Source organism: Polypterus senegalus, chromosome 16 (assembly GCF_016835505.1).
Source record: "Polypterus senegalus isolate Bchr_013 chromosome 16, ASM1683550v1, whole genome shotgun sequence".
In the NCBI taxonomy this organism is placed as follows: domain Eukaryota; kingdom Metazoa; phylum Chordata; class Cladistia; order Polypteriformes; family Polypteridae; genus Polypterus; species Polypterus senegalus.
The window spans coordinates 21,895,030-21,909,577 of record NC_053169.1 but is presented as its reverse complement, the minus strand read 5'-3'; the positions used below and the strand labels follow the sequence as shown (position 1 = coordinate 21,909,577).

General features: G+C 38.7%; 1 protein-coding gene across 1 annotated transcript in view; it reads left to right on the top strand.

The window, feature by feature from the left end:
• The window catches only part of LOC120516974 (calpain-1 catalytic subunit-like), a 102,997-nt gene that overhangs the window by 39,712 nt on the left and 48,737 nt on the right, over positions 1–14,548 (top strand). The window contains exon 3 of the mRNA XM_039739015.1: positions 2,263–2,332. Coding sequence (XP_039594949.1) covers positions 2,263–2,332 — 70 coding nt within the window. The remainder of the gene's footprint in view (positions 1–2,262; positions 2,333–14,548) is intronic.

The window sequence follows — 14,548 nt, the reverse complement described above, 5'->3', positions numbered from 1 at the left end:
GATAATGGATGGATGGATGATTGATGGATAGGCTCCAGCCTCCTACCACCCTGAATTTGATTAAGTGAGGGTTAGGATGTTATGGTAGTTTATGCAATGTCTAGCTTCAATATATACGGCATCTTTCACAAAGCATGCCATCACAAGATGAAGTTTACCTTTCACTATAATAAAATGACATATGTGGAAAAGTATTTGCAATTCTTTCACCACTAAAACAAAAGGCTGTTGCTATATATTATATTAGGCCATTTACATTTTTTACAGTTTCTTGAGGTTGTGTGGATCCCACAGGCAGAGGCGCTGCAAAGTTGTTTTCTGCCTTCCATCCGTCCATTATCCAACCCACTATATCTTAACTACAGGGTCATTGGAGCCAATCCCAGCCAACACAGGGCACAAGGCAGGAAACAAACCCCGGGCAGGGCGCCAGCCCACCACAGGGTGTGCACACACACACACTAGGGACAATATAGAATCACCAATGCACCTAACCTGCATGTCTCTGGACTGTGGGAGGAAACCATAGCACCCGGAGGAAACCCATGCAGGGATGACCCGGGAAGTGAACCCGGGTCTCCTAACTGCGAGGCAGCAGCGCTACCCACTGCGCCACCATGCCGCCGTTTTCTGCCTTATGTTGGCTAATACAGTGGATATGGAAAGTATTCAGACCCCCTTCAATTTTTCACTCTTTGTTATATTGCAGCCATCTGCTAAAATCATTTAAATTAATTTTTTCCCTCATTAATGTACACACAGCACCCCATATTGACAGACAAAAAAAAGAATTTTTGAAATTGTTGCAGATTTATTAAAAAAGAAAAACTGAAATATCACATGGTCCTAAGTATTCAGACCCTGTATTTAGTAGAAGGACCCTTTTGAGCTAATACAGCCATGAGTCTTCTTGGGAAAGATGCAACAAGTTTTTCACACCTGGATTTGGGGATCCTCTGCCATTCCTCCTTGCAGATCCTCTCCAGTTCTGTCAGGTTGGATGGTAAACGTTGGTGGACAGCCATTTTTAGGTCTCTCCAGAGATGCTCAATTGGGTTTAAGTCAGGGCTCTGGCTGGGCCATTCAAGAACAGTCACAGAGTTGTTGTGAAGCCACTCTTTCGTTATTTTAGCTGTGTGCTTAGGGTCATTGTCTTGTTAGAAGGTAAACCTTTGGCCCAGTCTGAGGTCCTTAGCACTTTGGAGAAGGATATCCCTGTACTTGGCCACATTCATCTTTCCCTCGATTGCAACCAGTCGTCCTGTCCCTGCAGCTGAAAAACACCCCCACAGCATGATGCTGCCACCGCCATGCTTCACTGTGGGGACTGTATTGGACAAGTGATGAGCAGTGCCTGGTTTGTGCAAAAATAAATAACATACTCTTGCAAAAGGCAATATGCGATGACAAAAAAAGTAGCAACCTTTTCACTTAACTTACTTTCATACACAGTAACATCACTCACTAAACTGATAGGACAATGGCCCATTTTATTTAAGCTCCAAATATCTACTTTACAGTATGTATGTGGACCCCTTGTGTTAAAAGGATAACTTAAAGGGCAGAGTTTCCTTCCGTCTGCTTTCAGAAGCAAGTGTCAGAAGAAAAATGTCAAACTGGCTTAGAAAACATATCACAGAATGCTAACTAAAATCATAGCTATTGCCAAGATTTCAAAAATAAGAGCCACTATTCAGTGCTGCTTATATTAAATAAAGGAAGTCTTTTCAAATACTTGTTGCAATATTTTATTGTATTGATATTCATTCTGTTTCTCTGGTAGACTCTCCCACTTTCTTTCAAGTATTCACTTGAGTTTGGATCACAGAAGCTTCATATGGCTTCACTAGTAAAAGTACTGCCACTTTTACTTAATAAATTTGCAACTTTCCTACAATACCTAAAGGTTGATTTTCAATAAAGACAGCAACAGCATTGCATTTTCTACATTTAGTAAAGTAGGCTTACTATATGTTTAACTGAGAATATCAAGTTTAATGTGGATTATAGTTCACCTTGTGTTATTTCAGTGAGTTTTAGTCATGCACTGTATTAGAGAAAGAATATAATTTATAAAGACAATTCCAGACTTTTCAATATTCAGATTAATTATATGATACTAATTATTTTCAATAGTATAATTCTCTTCATTAAGTGTAAGTGATTAAGGAGTTATTTACTTATGTACTATAACACTTAATATTCATAGCTTTATTTGTTAAAAGGATGTGGTTGTTGACAGTTCACTTTTCTGTTGTGCAGGAACTTACTGATAGTCCTCAGTTCATTGTTGGTGGTGCTACAAGAACCGACATCTGCCAAGGAGCACTGGGTAAGTCTGCTCTACTAGTAAGCTTCTCCTGCTGTTTTTTCTTCATTACTGTATAGTACGACATGTCAGGCTACAGACCCACAGAGGAGAAATGGCCACTCTACATATCTGATTAATCATTTACTTGGTATTAAAACAGTTGGTGGATTTTTTAGTTACACAATAATAAAAACTAAACGGTTGGCACAACTTCCTTGAAGTAAAATGAGCATCTGTTACACTGAGAGTTAATGAAGGAGAGGTGAAAGCAGAAGGGTAAATAAGTGATTAGAGACTCACCTTTGTTTCTGTGTTTTAGTGAATTTGAGTTTTTTTTTGTAGAATTAGATTTTTTTTAGAATTAGAAGTCCTTATTGTCATTATACCAGGTATAATTAAGTTACAGAGCAGCTACTCCTTTCAGTTGCAATGAAAAAAATCAATTGAACATTTAAACAAGAAACAGTAAAGTGTTACATATAAAAACCACTAAATAAAAAAAATGTAAAGAATACTAATTAATAGTTGCCTATTGCTGGGCAACAAATGTGGTATTATAAAACAATAATATTTTTGATCATGCAGGTACAACAATTGAATTACCAATGATATGATTATTACAGGGCAGCACGGTGGTGCAGTAGGTAGTGCTGCTGCCTCACAGGAGACCCGGGTTCACTTCCCGGGTCCTCCCTGCATGGAGTTTGCATGTTCTTCCCGTGTCTGCGTGGGTTTCCTCCCACAGTCTAGAGACATGCAGGTTAGGTGCATTGGTGATTCTAAATTGTCCCTGGTGTGTGCTTGGTGTGTGGGTGTGTGTACGTGTCCTGCGGTGGGCTGGCGCCCTGCCCGGGGCGTGTTTCCTGCCTTGCACCCTGTGTTGGCTGGGATTGGCTCCAGCAGACCCCGTGACCCTGTAGTTAGGATATAGCGGGATGGATGGATGATTATTACACAAAGAATACTAATAACATAAGATACTGCACATAGGACAAATATTGCGCAATTAATTGCCAATGATATGAATATTACACAAAAAAAACTAATGCAGATATTGCACATAGGACAGACAGAGCAAAAATTTTTGCTGGACTGTGATTATTTCACAAAGGATTGCACATCCAAGTAAAGGTAAACAGGGGAGGAGTAAGAAAGAAAAGGAGAGAGAAAAGAGAGAGACACAGAGAGAGATGGTCAGTGCATGTTGAAAGAAACTGTCCCTGAGTCGGTTTGTCTGCTTTTATGCATATCCTTCCTGAAAATAAAAAAATATATATTTTTATTTGCATACTATGCTAAATTATACCAAATTAATGCGAGTGTTAAGTGTGAATGTTTTTTTTTTCTTATGTTATTTTTGCATAAAGAAGAGAGCGTTTTATTATTACTGAGTAACACTGAGAATGAGATTCATAGTAACAATTTCTTTTAAGGGTAAAAGTAATTTTTTTAGTAACATTAATTCAATTAAATTATCAATTTTCTTGGATAGCACCTTCTCAGGAAGGGTGGTGCCTTTGTCTCAGATTGTCTTGCTCTCAGGTTTTCCTGGCCTAGAGGAGCTGCTGTTGAATTGCCGTGCCTGCCACGTTTTGTGGGTGTTTCCTCTAACAATCTGAAGATTGTGCTGCTATGTGTGTGTAAAGCTGCTTCCGTTTTTTGTGGGTGGATTAAGTTTCTCTTTGCCTTGCAGTCATCTCAAGCACCATTCATACTGCATCTTCTGCATGTGGCTGTGTTGGGGCAGGATTTAGCTACTCCTAACATTTGCGGACATTTTTTGTTTTATGCTTTTGCTTCTGGAGTAACAGAGCAGAAGTACAGACTGTCAACATAAAAAAACAACAAAAGATGAAGAGCTGGGGTCCCTAAGGATCCCCCGTTTTAACATCCAAAAAAAAAAAATGTAAGCAAAACAAGGTGCAAATGTCCAAAATCACAGAAAAAAATAGACCAAGCTTGCCAGGTTCAGCTTAGCTGTCTTGAGGTCCGTCTGGTAGCTAGGTTCACACTGAACAACCACCGCTGGTCAAATTCCTCTTTAGATTTAGATGAGAATTGGAATCAGTTTTATTTACTAATACTTATTGTACAGGAATTAAATTTGGTGGCTTTGGAGATGCTTATCCTACTTTATATAAACAGCTGCAAAATAGTGCAGTTATAAAGGAGATGTGCAAATGATGTGAAAATAAAAGTGAGTGTTTACTGTGTATGCACGTAGCGCAATGGTAGCTCTGCTGCTTGTCAGTAAGGAGATCGTGGGTTTGCATCCCAGGTCCTCCCTGCATGGAGAGCGCTTTTGAGTAGTGAGAAAAGCACTAATGTATATAAATGTAAAAAAATATTTTTATTATTCACTCACACCTTCCCAAATGAAATAACATACGAATAAGCAAGGGAAGTGGGCTAAATTACTGGTTTGTGCGGGCTATGGCTCCACAAAAGAAACTTTTTAGCTGTCTGTTAGCTTTAGTTTCAACTGACTTAAAGTATTTACTAGAGGAGAGTTTTTGGAACAAGTGATGACCTGGATGAGATGAGTCAGGGGTGATCCTTTTTGTAATGTCCCCCTTACTGGGGTTCAAATGCTATTTTTATGTCTATTTTGTTCCTTGTTTATGTTTACACTGTTGATTATTTAGTTTATTCATGTTGTCGCAAAAATCTAAAAGAAAGACTCAGAAAGGTTTGGGGTAGCCATCCCAAAGGTGGTTTAAAGGTTTGTACTAATGTGTACAGTTTGGAGTCCAGAAAAGAACTGAGGGGATGGAGGAAAGGTGGCAGCTTTAAAGGCCAGTATAGGAAGTGACATCAAAGGGGCAGGAACCAGGAATGACATCATCAGGGCCAGGTGGAATTTCCCGTAAATGTTCTATAGAAAAGCGAGAAAAGGAGTCCGTGCACTCCGCAACCTCCCGGTCTGGCTCAGAATTCCTCTCATTCAAGCCCTTTAGCTGCCTCCCATGCACATGTATTTGACAATGTTTATGCGTTTTATATCACGTTCCTTGTTTTGTGGGTGGTGGTCCCCCAAGAGGCAGGTCCACCTGCCTATCATTGCAAGGCACTTACCTCAGCCCTATGAAGGTGGAGGCAACACATAGTCCTTTGTGGTTCATTTGAATGTGCACAAGGGTGGTGGATTTCTTGGATTTGTGATTTTTCTTGTGTTTTGTGTATTACAGGATTTTTGACTTCTGTGCTCTATTTTTTTTACCATTGTTTGAATTTGTGATTTTGGACTTGTTTTTCTTGGATTGCCAATCCATTTTTACTCTTTGTGCTCCATGGTGCTTACATTCTGTTCAGAGCATTTCTAATGAATACATTTTTTATTTTACAAAAATCCTTTTGTTGTCCCTGTTACTAGCTGGGTTTGATGTTTTTGGGACTTTGTGCTTAGAAATATTTGAGAATCACAACACTTTTGACATGGCTTATAACACTAGATGTGTGTAGGTTTGCAACAGAGGAAACAGCAAAGCTAACTCTATTCCCTGTAGACATGATCACACTTTAAATCAAGACTTTGTAGATCTGCACTAGGATGGGTTGGTGGTATTGAGTGCCAAACTATTTTTAACACACCAAGACAAAAGACAAGTCACCTCCTTTGTTTATGCTGTTTCATTTATTTTAGCAATTAGGAGGAAATTTGCAATAATGTGATATCATTAGTTGACTTAAAGATTTTTGCTAAAGGGTCAGTGAATCTATATTGGTGTACAGGGAACAGAGTAGAGGAGAAAGCACATAGCCTTGAGGGGCACCTGTGCTGATATAAGGACAGTCTGACAGGTGGGAGTTCTTCCAAACAAGCTGTTTCCCGTTTGTTAAAAAACTGCAAATCAGTTTACAGAGGTAAGCAATCAGTTCAGTTTGTAGAAGTTTATTTAACAACAGTTTATATGGCAAAGAGGACAGAAGGGGCATCCGAAGATCTTCCTGTGGATGTTTGTCCATTCTAGATATTGGGAAAGTGGCGAGTTCCTTTTTCACACCCTTAACCTTTCCCTTATTCTTCCCTCTGCAAGAACCTGTTGGACATTCCTGATGCTCACACATCTGACAACATAAACGCAGTGCAAAACAGTAACAAAACAAAGTGCAAACCAATGCACAAGTACAAGACTCGGTATGCTCTGTATACATTTGCTCTAAAGTGTCGCCTTACAAATATTGCAATGAAGCTCCACTACCATGGTAGACTAAGCCTGTTGTGTGGTTTTAGACGTTGTGTAATGGAGAGGATGGGCAGTGTTAGTCATGGCAAAATAATGAACATAACTTGATAATTATTGTATCCCCAGAATCAATGCTTTTGAAGTACATTTTCCTTTAAAGAGGGCAATTTTTGGTTGCAAGTATTTTAATTTTATCTTTATAACACCTTCTTCCTGAGCATCATATATTGAACTAGCATTATCTTCAAAGCAGTCTGCTAGATGGAAAAGAGGCCAGCCAGCATATACAATTGAAAGTTAACTCCTGAAGGTTTACTTTCTGAAACAGCTGGTAGGGCATGACATCATCTCCACCCTAATTCTAATTTTACAGAAAGCAGCTGCCGGTGTTAGACATGTATGGAATGATACATACTGTATATTGGTTGGTTTGCATTGACCTATTGAGGTATTTCTACTATATTTACTGTAAGAAGCAGAAACAAGCACATCCAAATTTAATGAGAAAGTGTATCTTTTATGACTATATCTGTTTTACCTCTGAGAGTATTATGCCTCTAGCCATGTTACAGTGTCTGACCTTGTAGCAACACTGCCATTTTGCTGCCTTTCGTGAATTTTACAATTGAAAGAGAAGTGGGGGAAACAAAAAAGAATTTGTACATAAACAGCATTATAAAATCCTATAAATAGTCAGTTATTAAACTTTGCAGATTCTGATTGCCTCTCCAGTATTCTTGATTCCTTTAACTAGTGCTTTTTTGACAATGCGAAAGGTTCTAAATCGGTAATTTCGTCTTTTCATTGTTCATTTTACATAAAAGCTGTGTTATTTCAACTGTCACTGTGTGAAAGGGAAATTGCTCCCTAACTTAATTAAAGGGATAACTTGATTTAACTGACTGAACCCAGCTATGCTAGATTGCAGCCAACCCAGTTCATTACGAATCCTGAATATTTTGAAAGTAACATCAGGTTGCCACAATCAAAGGAAATTCTTGTGTAACTTGATTAGTGGAGCCCTGCAGATACAGAAGTCACACATCAAACCAGGGCTAGATTTGGTCTTGGAGCTCCACAGCAGCTGCAAATCTTTGTTTTAACTAGTTAATCAATCAGGACTCAGTTACCGGGCTTCCTAATCTGATTGAGCTTGCCACTAAGAAGCACACACTATTTCTGTTTCTTACACAATAATCCTAATAATTCTTTCCATAATTATGTGTAAATGAAACTCTACTGTTGTCTATATTTTCAAAAAAAATTGAAATGTGTTGTACCGTCCATGGTATTAGTAATTGTTCTCTTTACATTTTGCCAAAGGCAGTGTGGAATTTTTAACTCTTAGTAATAAGTGATATGATTCTTTAACGTCACACTCACTTCTTGGTTAATAAAAACAGTGATACGCAGCGTTTATAGACACCTTAGCAGGTCTGCCTGCTGAAAGGTACATGCGTTGCCATGGGTGGTGCTGAGAAATTCTGGCTAGGGTTGTGCAGTTATACCGATACAGAAAATGTACCAAAAACCCCAATTTTTAAAATGGTACTCTATCTGCATCTTGTTAATTTCAATGCGGTTAATGGTAGTTTGGAAGAACCCTGCACTCAGTCATTTATTAGTATGAATGTAAACCCTGCTCTTCAATGAAATATACATATTACATCTAGCTTGATTCACCACAGGGAACACTCCAATTTCCCACACCCTTTGCTTTTAGATCATATACAATAACATACACTCACCATAGAATCCAAGAGGAGCTTGCTCTTTGTATTGATTTGCTGAGTGCATCAAGTCAGGGAGGCGTGTGATTATGTGGTGGAGCAGGAAGGCTGCTGTGTGATGGGTTGGGTTTGAAGTTAGCCATTTTTTTGCTTCTGTACTATTTTAACACTGGTACCGAGGTCCGATAGCTGCCATCGATTCCGAAGCTTTACACTGTTTTTATCTGCAGCAGTCTGAGTGAAGCTTTAGTTTTACTATTGTTATACAAAGTCATTTGTTAGTGTTTATTGGTGTCATTGGAAATTAATTTTAAATATAATAATATTTTTGTAACTGTCGTGTGTGTGTGTACACGTATGCAGTGGTGATTTAAGAACCAACAAATTTGTTTTAATGTCTCTCCATTTATAAAAAAAAAAATCTTGGAAGGCTCGGAAGGAGACGATACGTGATCTTCTCAGAAAACAATTTGACGTCCCGCGAGAGACACTTTAACGTCATGTGAGACAAAGCAGTGAGACAAAAGGACAGCTGCTGTACAGGCTTTTAAATGATCGACACGCAGCGCAACAAGCAGAACACGCAGCTTGGCAGCAGCAGGAGAAAGACAACAGCAGCTGATCAGACCGCATCTCCTCAGCGTGCGATCGGCAACCCCCCTCACAACAACGCGAGTGACAGAGACGTGAAATGGCTGGAGTGTAGCACGCCCGGGGGGGATGGGAGGGGGTGGGCAGGGGGCAAAGCCCCCTAGATAGATAGATAGATAGATAAATACTTTATTAATCCCAAGGGGAAATTCACATAGTATTATTCATATAATTATTTATATATTTTATTTATTGGCCGATATTATTACTTTGTGTAATGATTGGTTTCAATGCTTGTGGTGAAGTTTACTTGCAAGCACTGGTTATTTTTATTTTTTTTTAATTTATTCTATTAATTAGTTTGCCAATCAAGGTGACACTGAATGAGACTTTGTTTTGTATTCCTTGAACATTTAAGTAAGGTGTCTGCTCGGTTATTAAGACTCTGTTCTGTTCTGTTGTTGAGCATAAAGAAGCACATAGACCTGAGTGAATATAGTACACTGTAATTTACACTACTGATTACTTCTTCTTTAAAAACGTTGTTACTCCTACACAGGGCCGGATTTAGATGAAAAGAGGCCCTAGGCTATTCCACTTATGAGGCCCTTTCACCTCCCATTTTTAAGTTTGTTCAAATTGCTAACAATTTCAATGTAGGCCCCTCTTGATCTTGAGGCCTTAGGCTGAAGCCTAGTTAGCCTATAGGAAAATCCGGCCCTACTCCTACATAATTAAGAGGAATAAAACTATTAATAAAATTAGTACAAAGCTGCATTTCTTCTAAAAGCTGTGACAATACATAATTACTACCACTTGCTAATGTACCAACTTAACAAACTGATCGATATTGTAAACCTTTTACAAAAATGTGTTACATGCTGAGGCCTACTAGTGTCCTTACAAATTGACAGCAGATGAGACTTCCTATTAATCAAAAGATGAAGCCCCTTTATAAGAAACTGGGTAAAATGATAAAGAGCAGCTAGTAGATTTTAACAATTTTGAGAACTTCATCCATCCATCCATTATCCAACCTGCCATATCCTAACTATAGGGTCACGGGGGGTCTGCTGGAGCCAATCCCAGCCAACACAGGGCGCCAGGCAGGAAACAAAAATCGGGCAGGGTGCCTGCCCACCGCAGGGCACACACACACACACACACACTAGGGACATTTTAGAATCGCCAATGCACCTAACCTGCATGTCTTTGGACTGTGGGAGGAAACCAGAGCACCTGGAGGAAACCCACGCAGACACTGGGAGAACATGCAAACTCCACGCAGGGAGGACCCGGGAAATGAACCTGGGTCTCCTAACATCAAGGCAGCAGCGCTACCACTGCTCTAGTTATGTACTTCTCAATTTACTTTGTACATTATAATTACAATATTCACATTTACGCTCTTCCCATGTCACAAATGTGCACATTAAGTTAATCGGAGTTTACAAACTGGTGTCACTGTCATTGTCACTCTGGGCTTGTGTCTGTATGAGCGGGCCATGTAATGGATTGGTGCCTTGTCTGGGGCTTGTTTTCTGCTCAGCACCTCATGCAGCTGGGATAGGCTTTGTCCATCTGTGACCTTATAAAGAGAGTATGAGAATGGTGTGTATTGTGATGCTAAAGAAGATTGCTAAGTAGTACTATTAATATGAAGCCTAGGTTTCCTAGGTAAACAGCCTCATATCATAGTGTTTGTTACTTAACCACTGAGTTCAGTTCAGATGTTCACCCCGCAATGACATTCTACTTCAACGTCTTCCATGGTACAAATAGAATATTCTAGTATACTGTTAAAAGTGTCTTACGGCCATGTCATACGATTTTTCCAGCTATTTTTAGCAGCAGATTTCATTTATAAGAAAGAAAGTCAGAGGCAGTTGGCAGTGTGCCCCCGTGAAGCTGGCTGCATAACGTGACATATCCAGCGGCTCAGTACAAACATCCTACAGCTCACCCTGTCTTTAGTCTTAGGGATGCGACAGACAATGAATGCTCCTCTGGAAGTACAATGCCTATAACACAGCAACAAGGAATAAGGAATGTGGGTGTTTTAGACTTCATGTCTCGTGTTTTATGTACCACGACAGAATGGAAAAAAGAAAAAGTGGCATGACTGAAACTCTCTGTACTTGTTAAGCATTATACAACACCAGCTTGGTCAGGCTTCACATTATTAGCCTGTCAGAAAAAGGGGCAAATTCGCGATATTTTAATAATGTGAAACTATGCTGGAAAGTCGCCACAGAGTTGCATAATTCGACATCCTCACCAATTACCGGTCATGTAATCTGACATCCTTAGGCGAAGCAATCAGAAACTGCCTTTGCTAGAAATTACGTAATGTGATTTCGGATTATGAGCAGAATTTTAAAGAGTAGAGAAACTTCAGAAGCAGTCAGAAACCCGAATGCAGTGTCCACTCATTTTCTTATTCAGTTTAGGCTCATGGTGAGCACTGAGCACAAGGTGAAAATCCAACTCTGGACGAGGCACCAGGCAATCGCAAGGTACATTTACATATGCAGAGTAAAATTCATGCCTTTCTTGTTAATTTAGAGTCATCAGCCACATTATCTGTTAACTTGCTTGAAATCAGCTGCTTAAACTCAAAACAGCAAACATTCCTGTGTCATCAATGTGAGTTTTAAAAGAAATGTTCAAAAAGCAGAAGGATGGTTAGACTTGGAGCTGCCTGTTATCTGTACGCATACAGTCTGCTATTTAGTAGCTGTCAGGGTGTGGCCGTCTGAAGTTACAGTTATATATAATGTCTGTATGCCTTCACAAGTTTGCATATGAGTCACTCATAAAACAGTGAGCCGTTAAAAAAGTCTTGTAGGAGTGTAAATGGCACTTGTGCCACTTTAACTTTTTTGTTTTTTAGTCTAGAATACCTTACTAATTGCAATCCATAGGGTAAAATTATTTAATTTTGCTCTTAAAGGTTCTTATGAATTAATTATTTATTTAATAGATTTAAGCATCTGTCTTTTTAATTTTTAAAGAACATACCTCTTCTCATGCCACATGTCACTATGTCTGCCAATTAGACTGCTGGAACTGGCCTTCCTCATTGTCGATGAGCTAACAGCCAAGGCCACACCATCTGTGAAAATGCTGAATCTTTGGCCAGACCTGTATTTTTAATCACTTGATCTGTCTTTAGATATGACCAGACACTTTCTCCACCACTAACAAGGGATAGTTTGATCTTCCCTATTTCAAATAAACACATAATACAAAATGCATTTTTAAAATATATGCAATAAAGTATACTAGTGAAAGTATTTTATGTGTTATCATGCACAATGATTATAGCTGATTAAATGCCTGCCTGATGCAGTACCTTGTTTTTAACCCTGGTATCGGAAATGTTCTGTCTAAAGCAGGAAATTGCCACTTGTACGGAGTAACAAGATTTATTATTTATCTTGTATTGATTACTGCGTTTTAAAGTTCAGTTTGCCTTAACACATGCATCAGAGGTCAGCATATTTAGTTATGTTATATGCAAGGTTTCAAATTGACTTTTTCAATTGCCAACACTTCCTGACTTAAGGAGATTACGACATCAGAAAAAAAATATCAGGTTGAAATATCTAATTCAATTTAATTTACTTGAAAACAAAATGTTTGATAGAGAGGTAAAAGACACATAGGATCAGTACATCTTTTCTTTAAAGTACCTCATTTCCTGTGATCAGCAAGAAAAAATTTGAACTATGACTCATTAGAATATGCAGTACTAGTCAGTTATGGTAAATTAATAATAATTATAATAATAACAATAATAATCAACAGAGCGATGGGCGTTGAGCAGGCTCCTGTCAATCATGGAGAATCCACTGCATCCACTGAACAGGATCATCTCCAGACAGAGGAGCAGCTTCAGCAACAGACTGCTGTCACCGTCCTGCTCCACTGACAGACTGAGGAGATCGTTCCTCCGCCACACTATGCGACTCTTCAATTCCACCCTTAAACATTAACCTTATACAAAATTATTGTCTGTCTGTTATGCCTTCATTGTTATCACTCTTTAATTTAATGTTGTTTTTTATTAGTATGCTGCTGCTGGAGTATGTGAATTTCCCCTTGGGAATAATAAAGTATCTATCTATCTATCTATCTATCTATCTATCTATCTATCTATCTATCTATCTATCTATCTATCTATCTATCTATCTATCTCATTTAGTAACTTGCTTAATCCAGTTCAGGGTTACAGTGAAAGACAAGAGTGTCAGACCATTTGTAGGGTCCACACAAACACACACATGCTGAGAGTCACTTGTATTTAATTCAGAATTGCTAATTAACCTAACCTGCACGTCTTTAGGGATGTGCGAAGACAACCAGAATACTCGAAGGAAACGTCAAAGAGACAACATGCTCATTTTATTGTGTTTTAATATGCAGCTTCTCATGTTACATTTCTGCAGTGCATTCCAGTTTCTCCTGAAGGATTTCACTTTATTTTCAGGCCGCCAGCTGTGATGACTGCATTACATGCATAATTTAACATTGAGGTAAAGTGAAGTAACTTCCGTAGTGTTAGTGTTTCAGACCCAGTTCCTAAGCAGCAAATATGCACTGAACATACAGTGGAATTTGACATTATGAACAAGACCGAGAATTCTAACAGCGACTTAAATTGTTGTCGCCTATCATGCTTTAAATACTTAACCAGGTTAAATGGTCAAACAACACATATGCAGATCCAGTTTAGGGATTCCACTGAAAAACAAAGGGAATGTATAACTGACCCTTAACCAAGGTTTTTATTTTATTTATTGTTGCTTCCAATTTTATGTGAAAACATTTGGAAATGTGACATATCTTTACTTAGATATTTCAGAGTAGGTTTAGTGTTGTTTCTGGAGGCATTTCAGTTGTTTGATGCTGTGGTATATAGGTGAAGGAAGTGTAAGTAGTTAGGCCGGATGTTGGTAAGACAAGACCACATGCTAGACTTTTGTGCAGCTACTACAGCTGTGCCTGAAGAAGCATGGGCAGAATACTCAGGAAACCAGAATTTGTCATTTCCTCAGACAGATTTAACCAACTAATATCTTATTTTCAGTAAGACAATGGTATGTGCTCATCTTTTATAATAATACATTCTAAACCAGTTTGTGGTCCTAGGAGGCCTTTGCCTACTTGGTAGCACTAGGCATGAGGGTAAAAAAAAAAACAGCCCTGAACAGGATGGCAGTCTTTTTGCAGGGGACACTCACTCACGCACACAGCAACACTCACAGTCATACCGGGTTAATTTCGAATCCGCTCTTAACCTCATCTGAATGGCTAAAAAATATAAATGAGAAAACCTTAAGGCTTACTTGCTTCTAAATTTGCAATTACTAACAAAAATAGTAGACTGGCTGTACAAAATATTACATCTAAAATCTTAGCTTAACTATTGTTTTGTATATTCCTTTTATTTTATTAAGTACTAGCAGACCACGTGCGCTTCGCTGCAGTCGCTGTAGCTGGAATAATTATGTATCTACATGTGACTTATAGAGCTTCTTTATATACAACATTTTTGGTAGTACGAGTCTTACTAAACACTAAAATACAAAAACGAAGTAGAAAGTAACAGGAAACCACAACACCGGCACATTGCGTCTACTAAACACTAAGTAGAAACACTAAAGGAAAAAATAGTATTCAGTAAGTACTGCGTCTAGTAAACAGTAAATCAGTAAAGGAGAGAA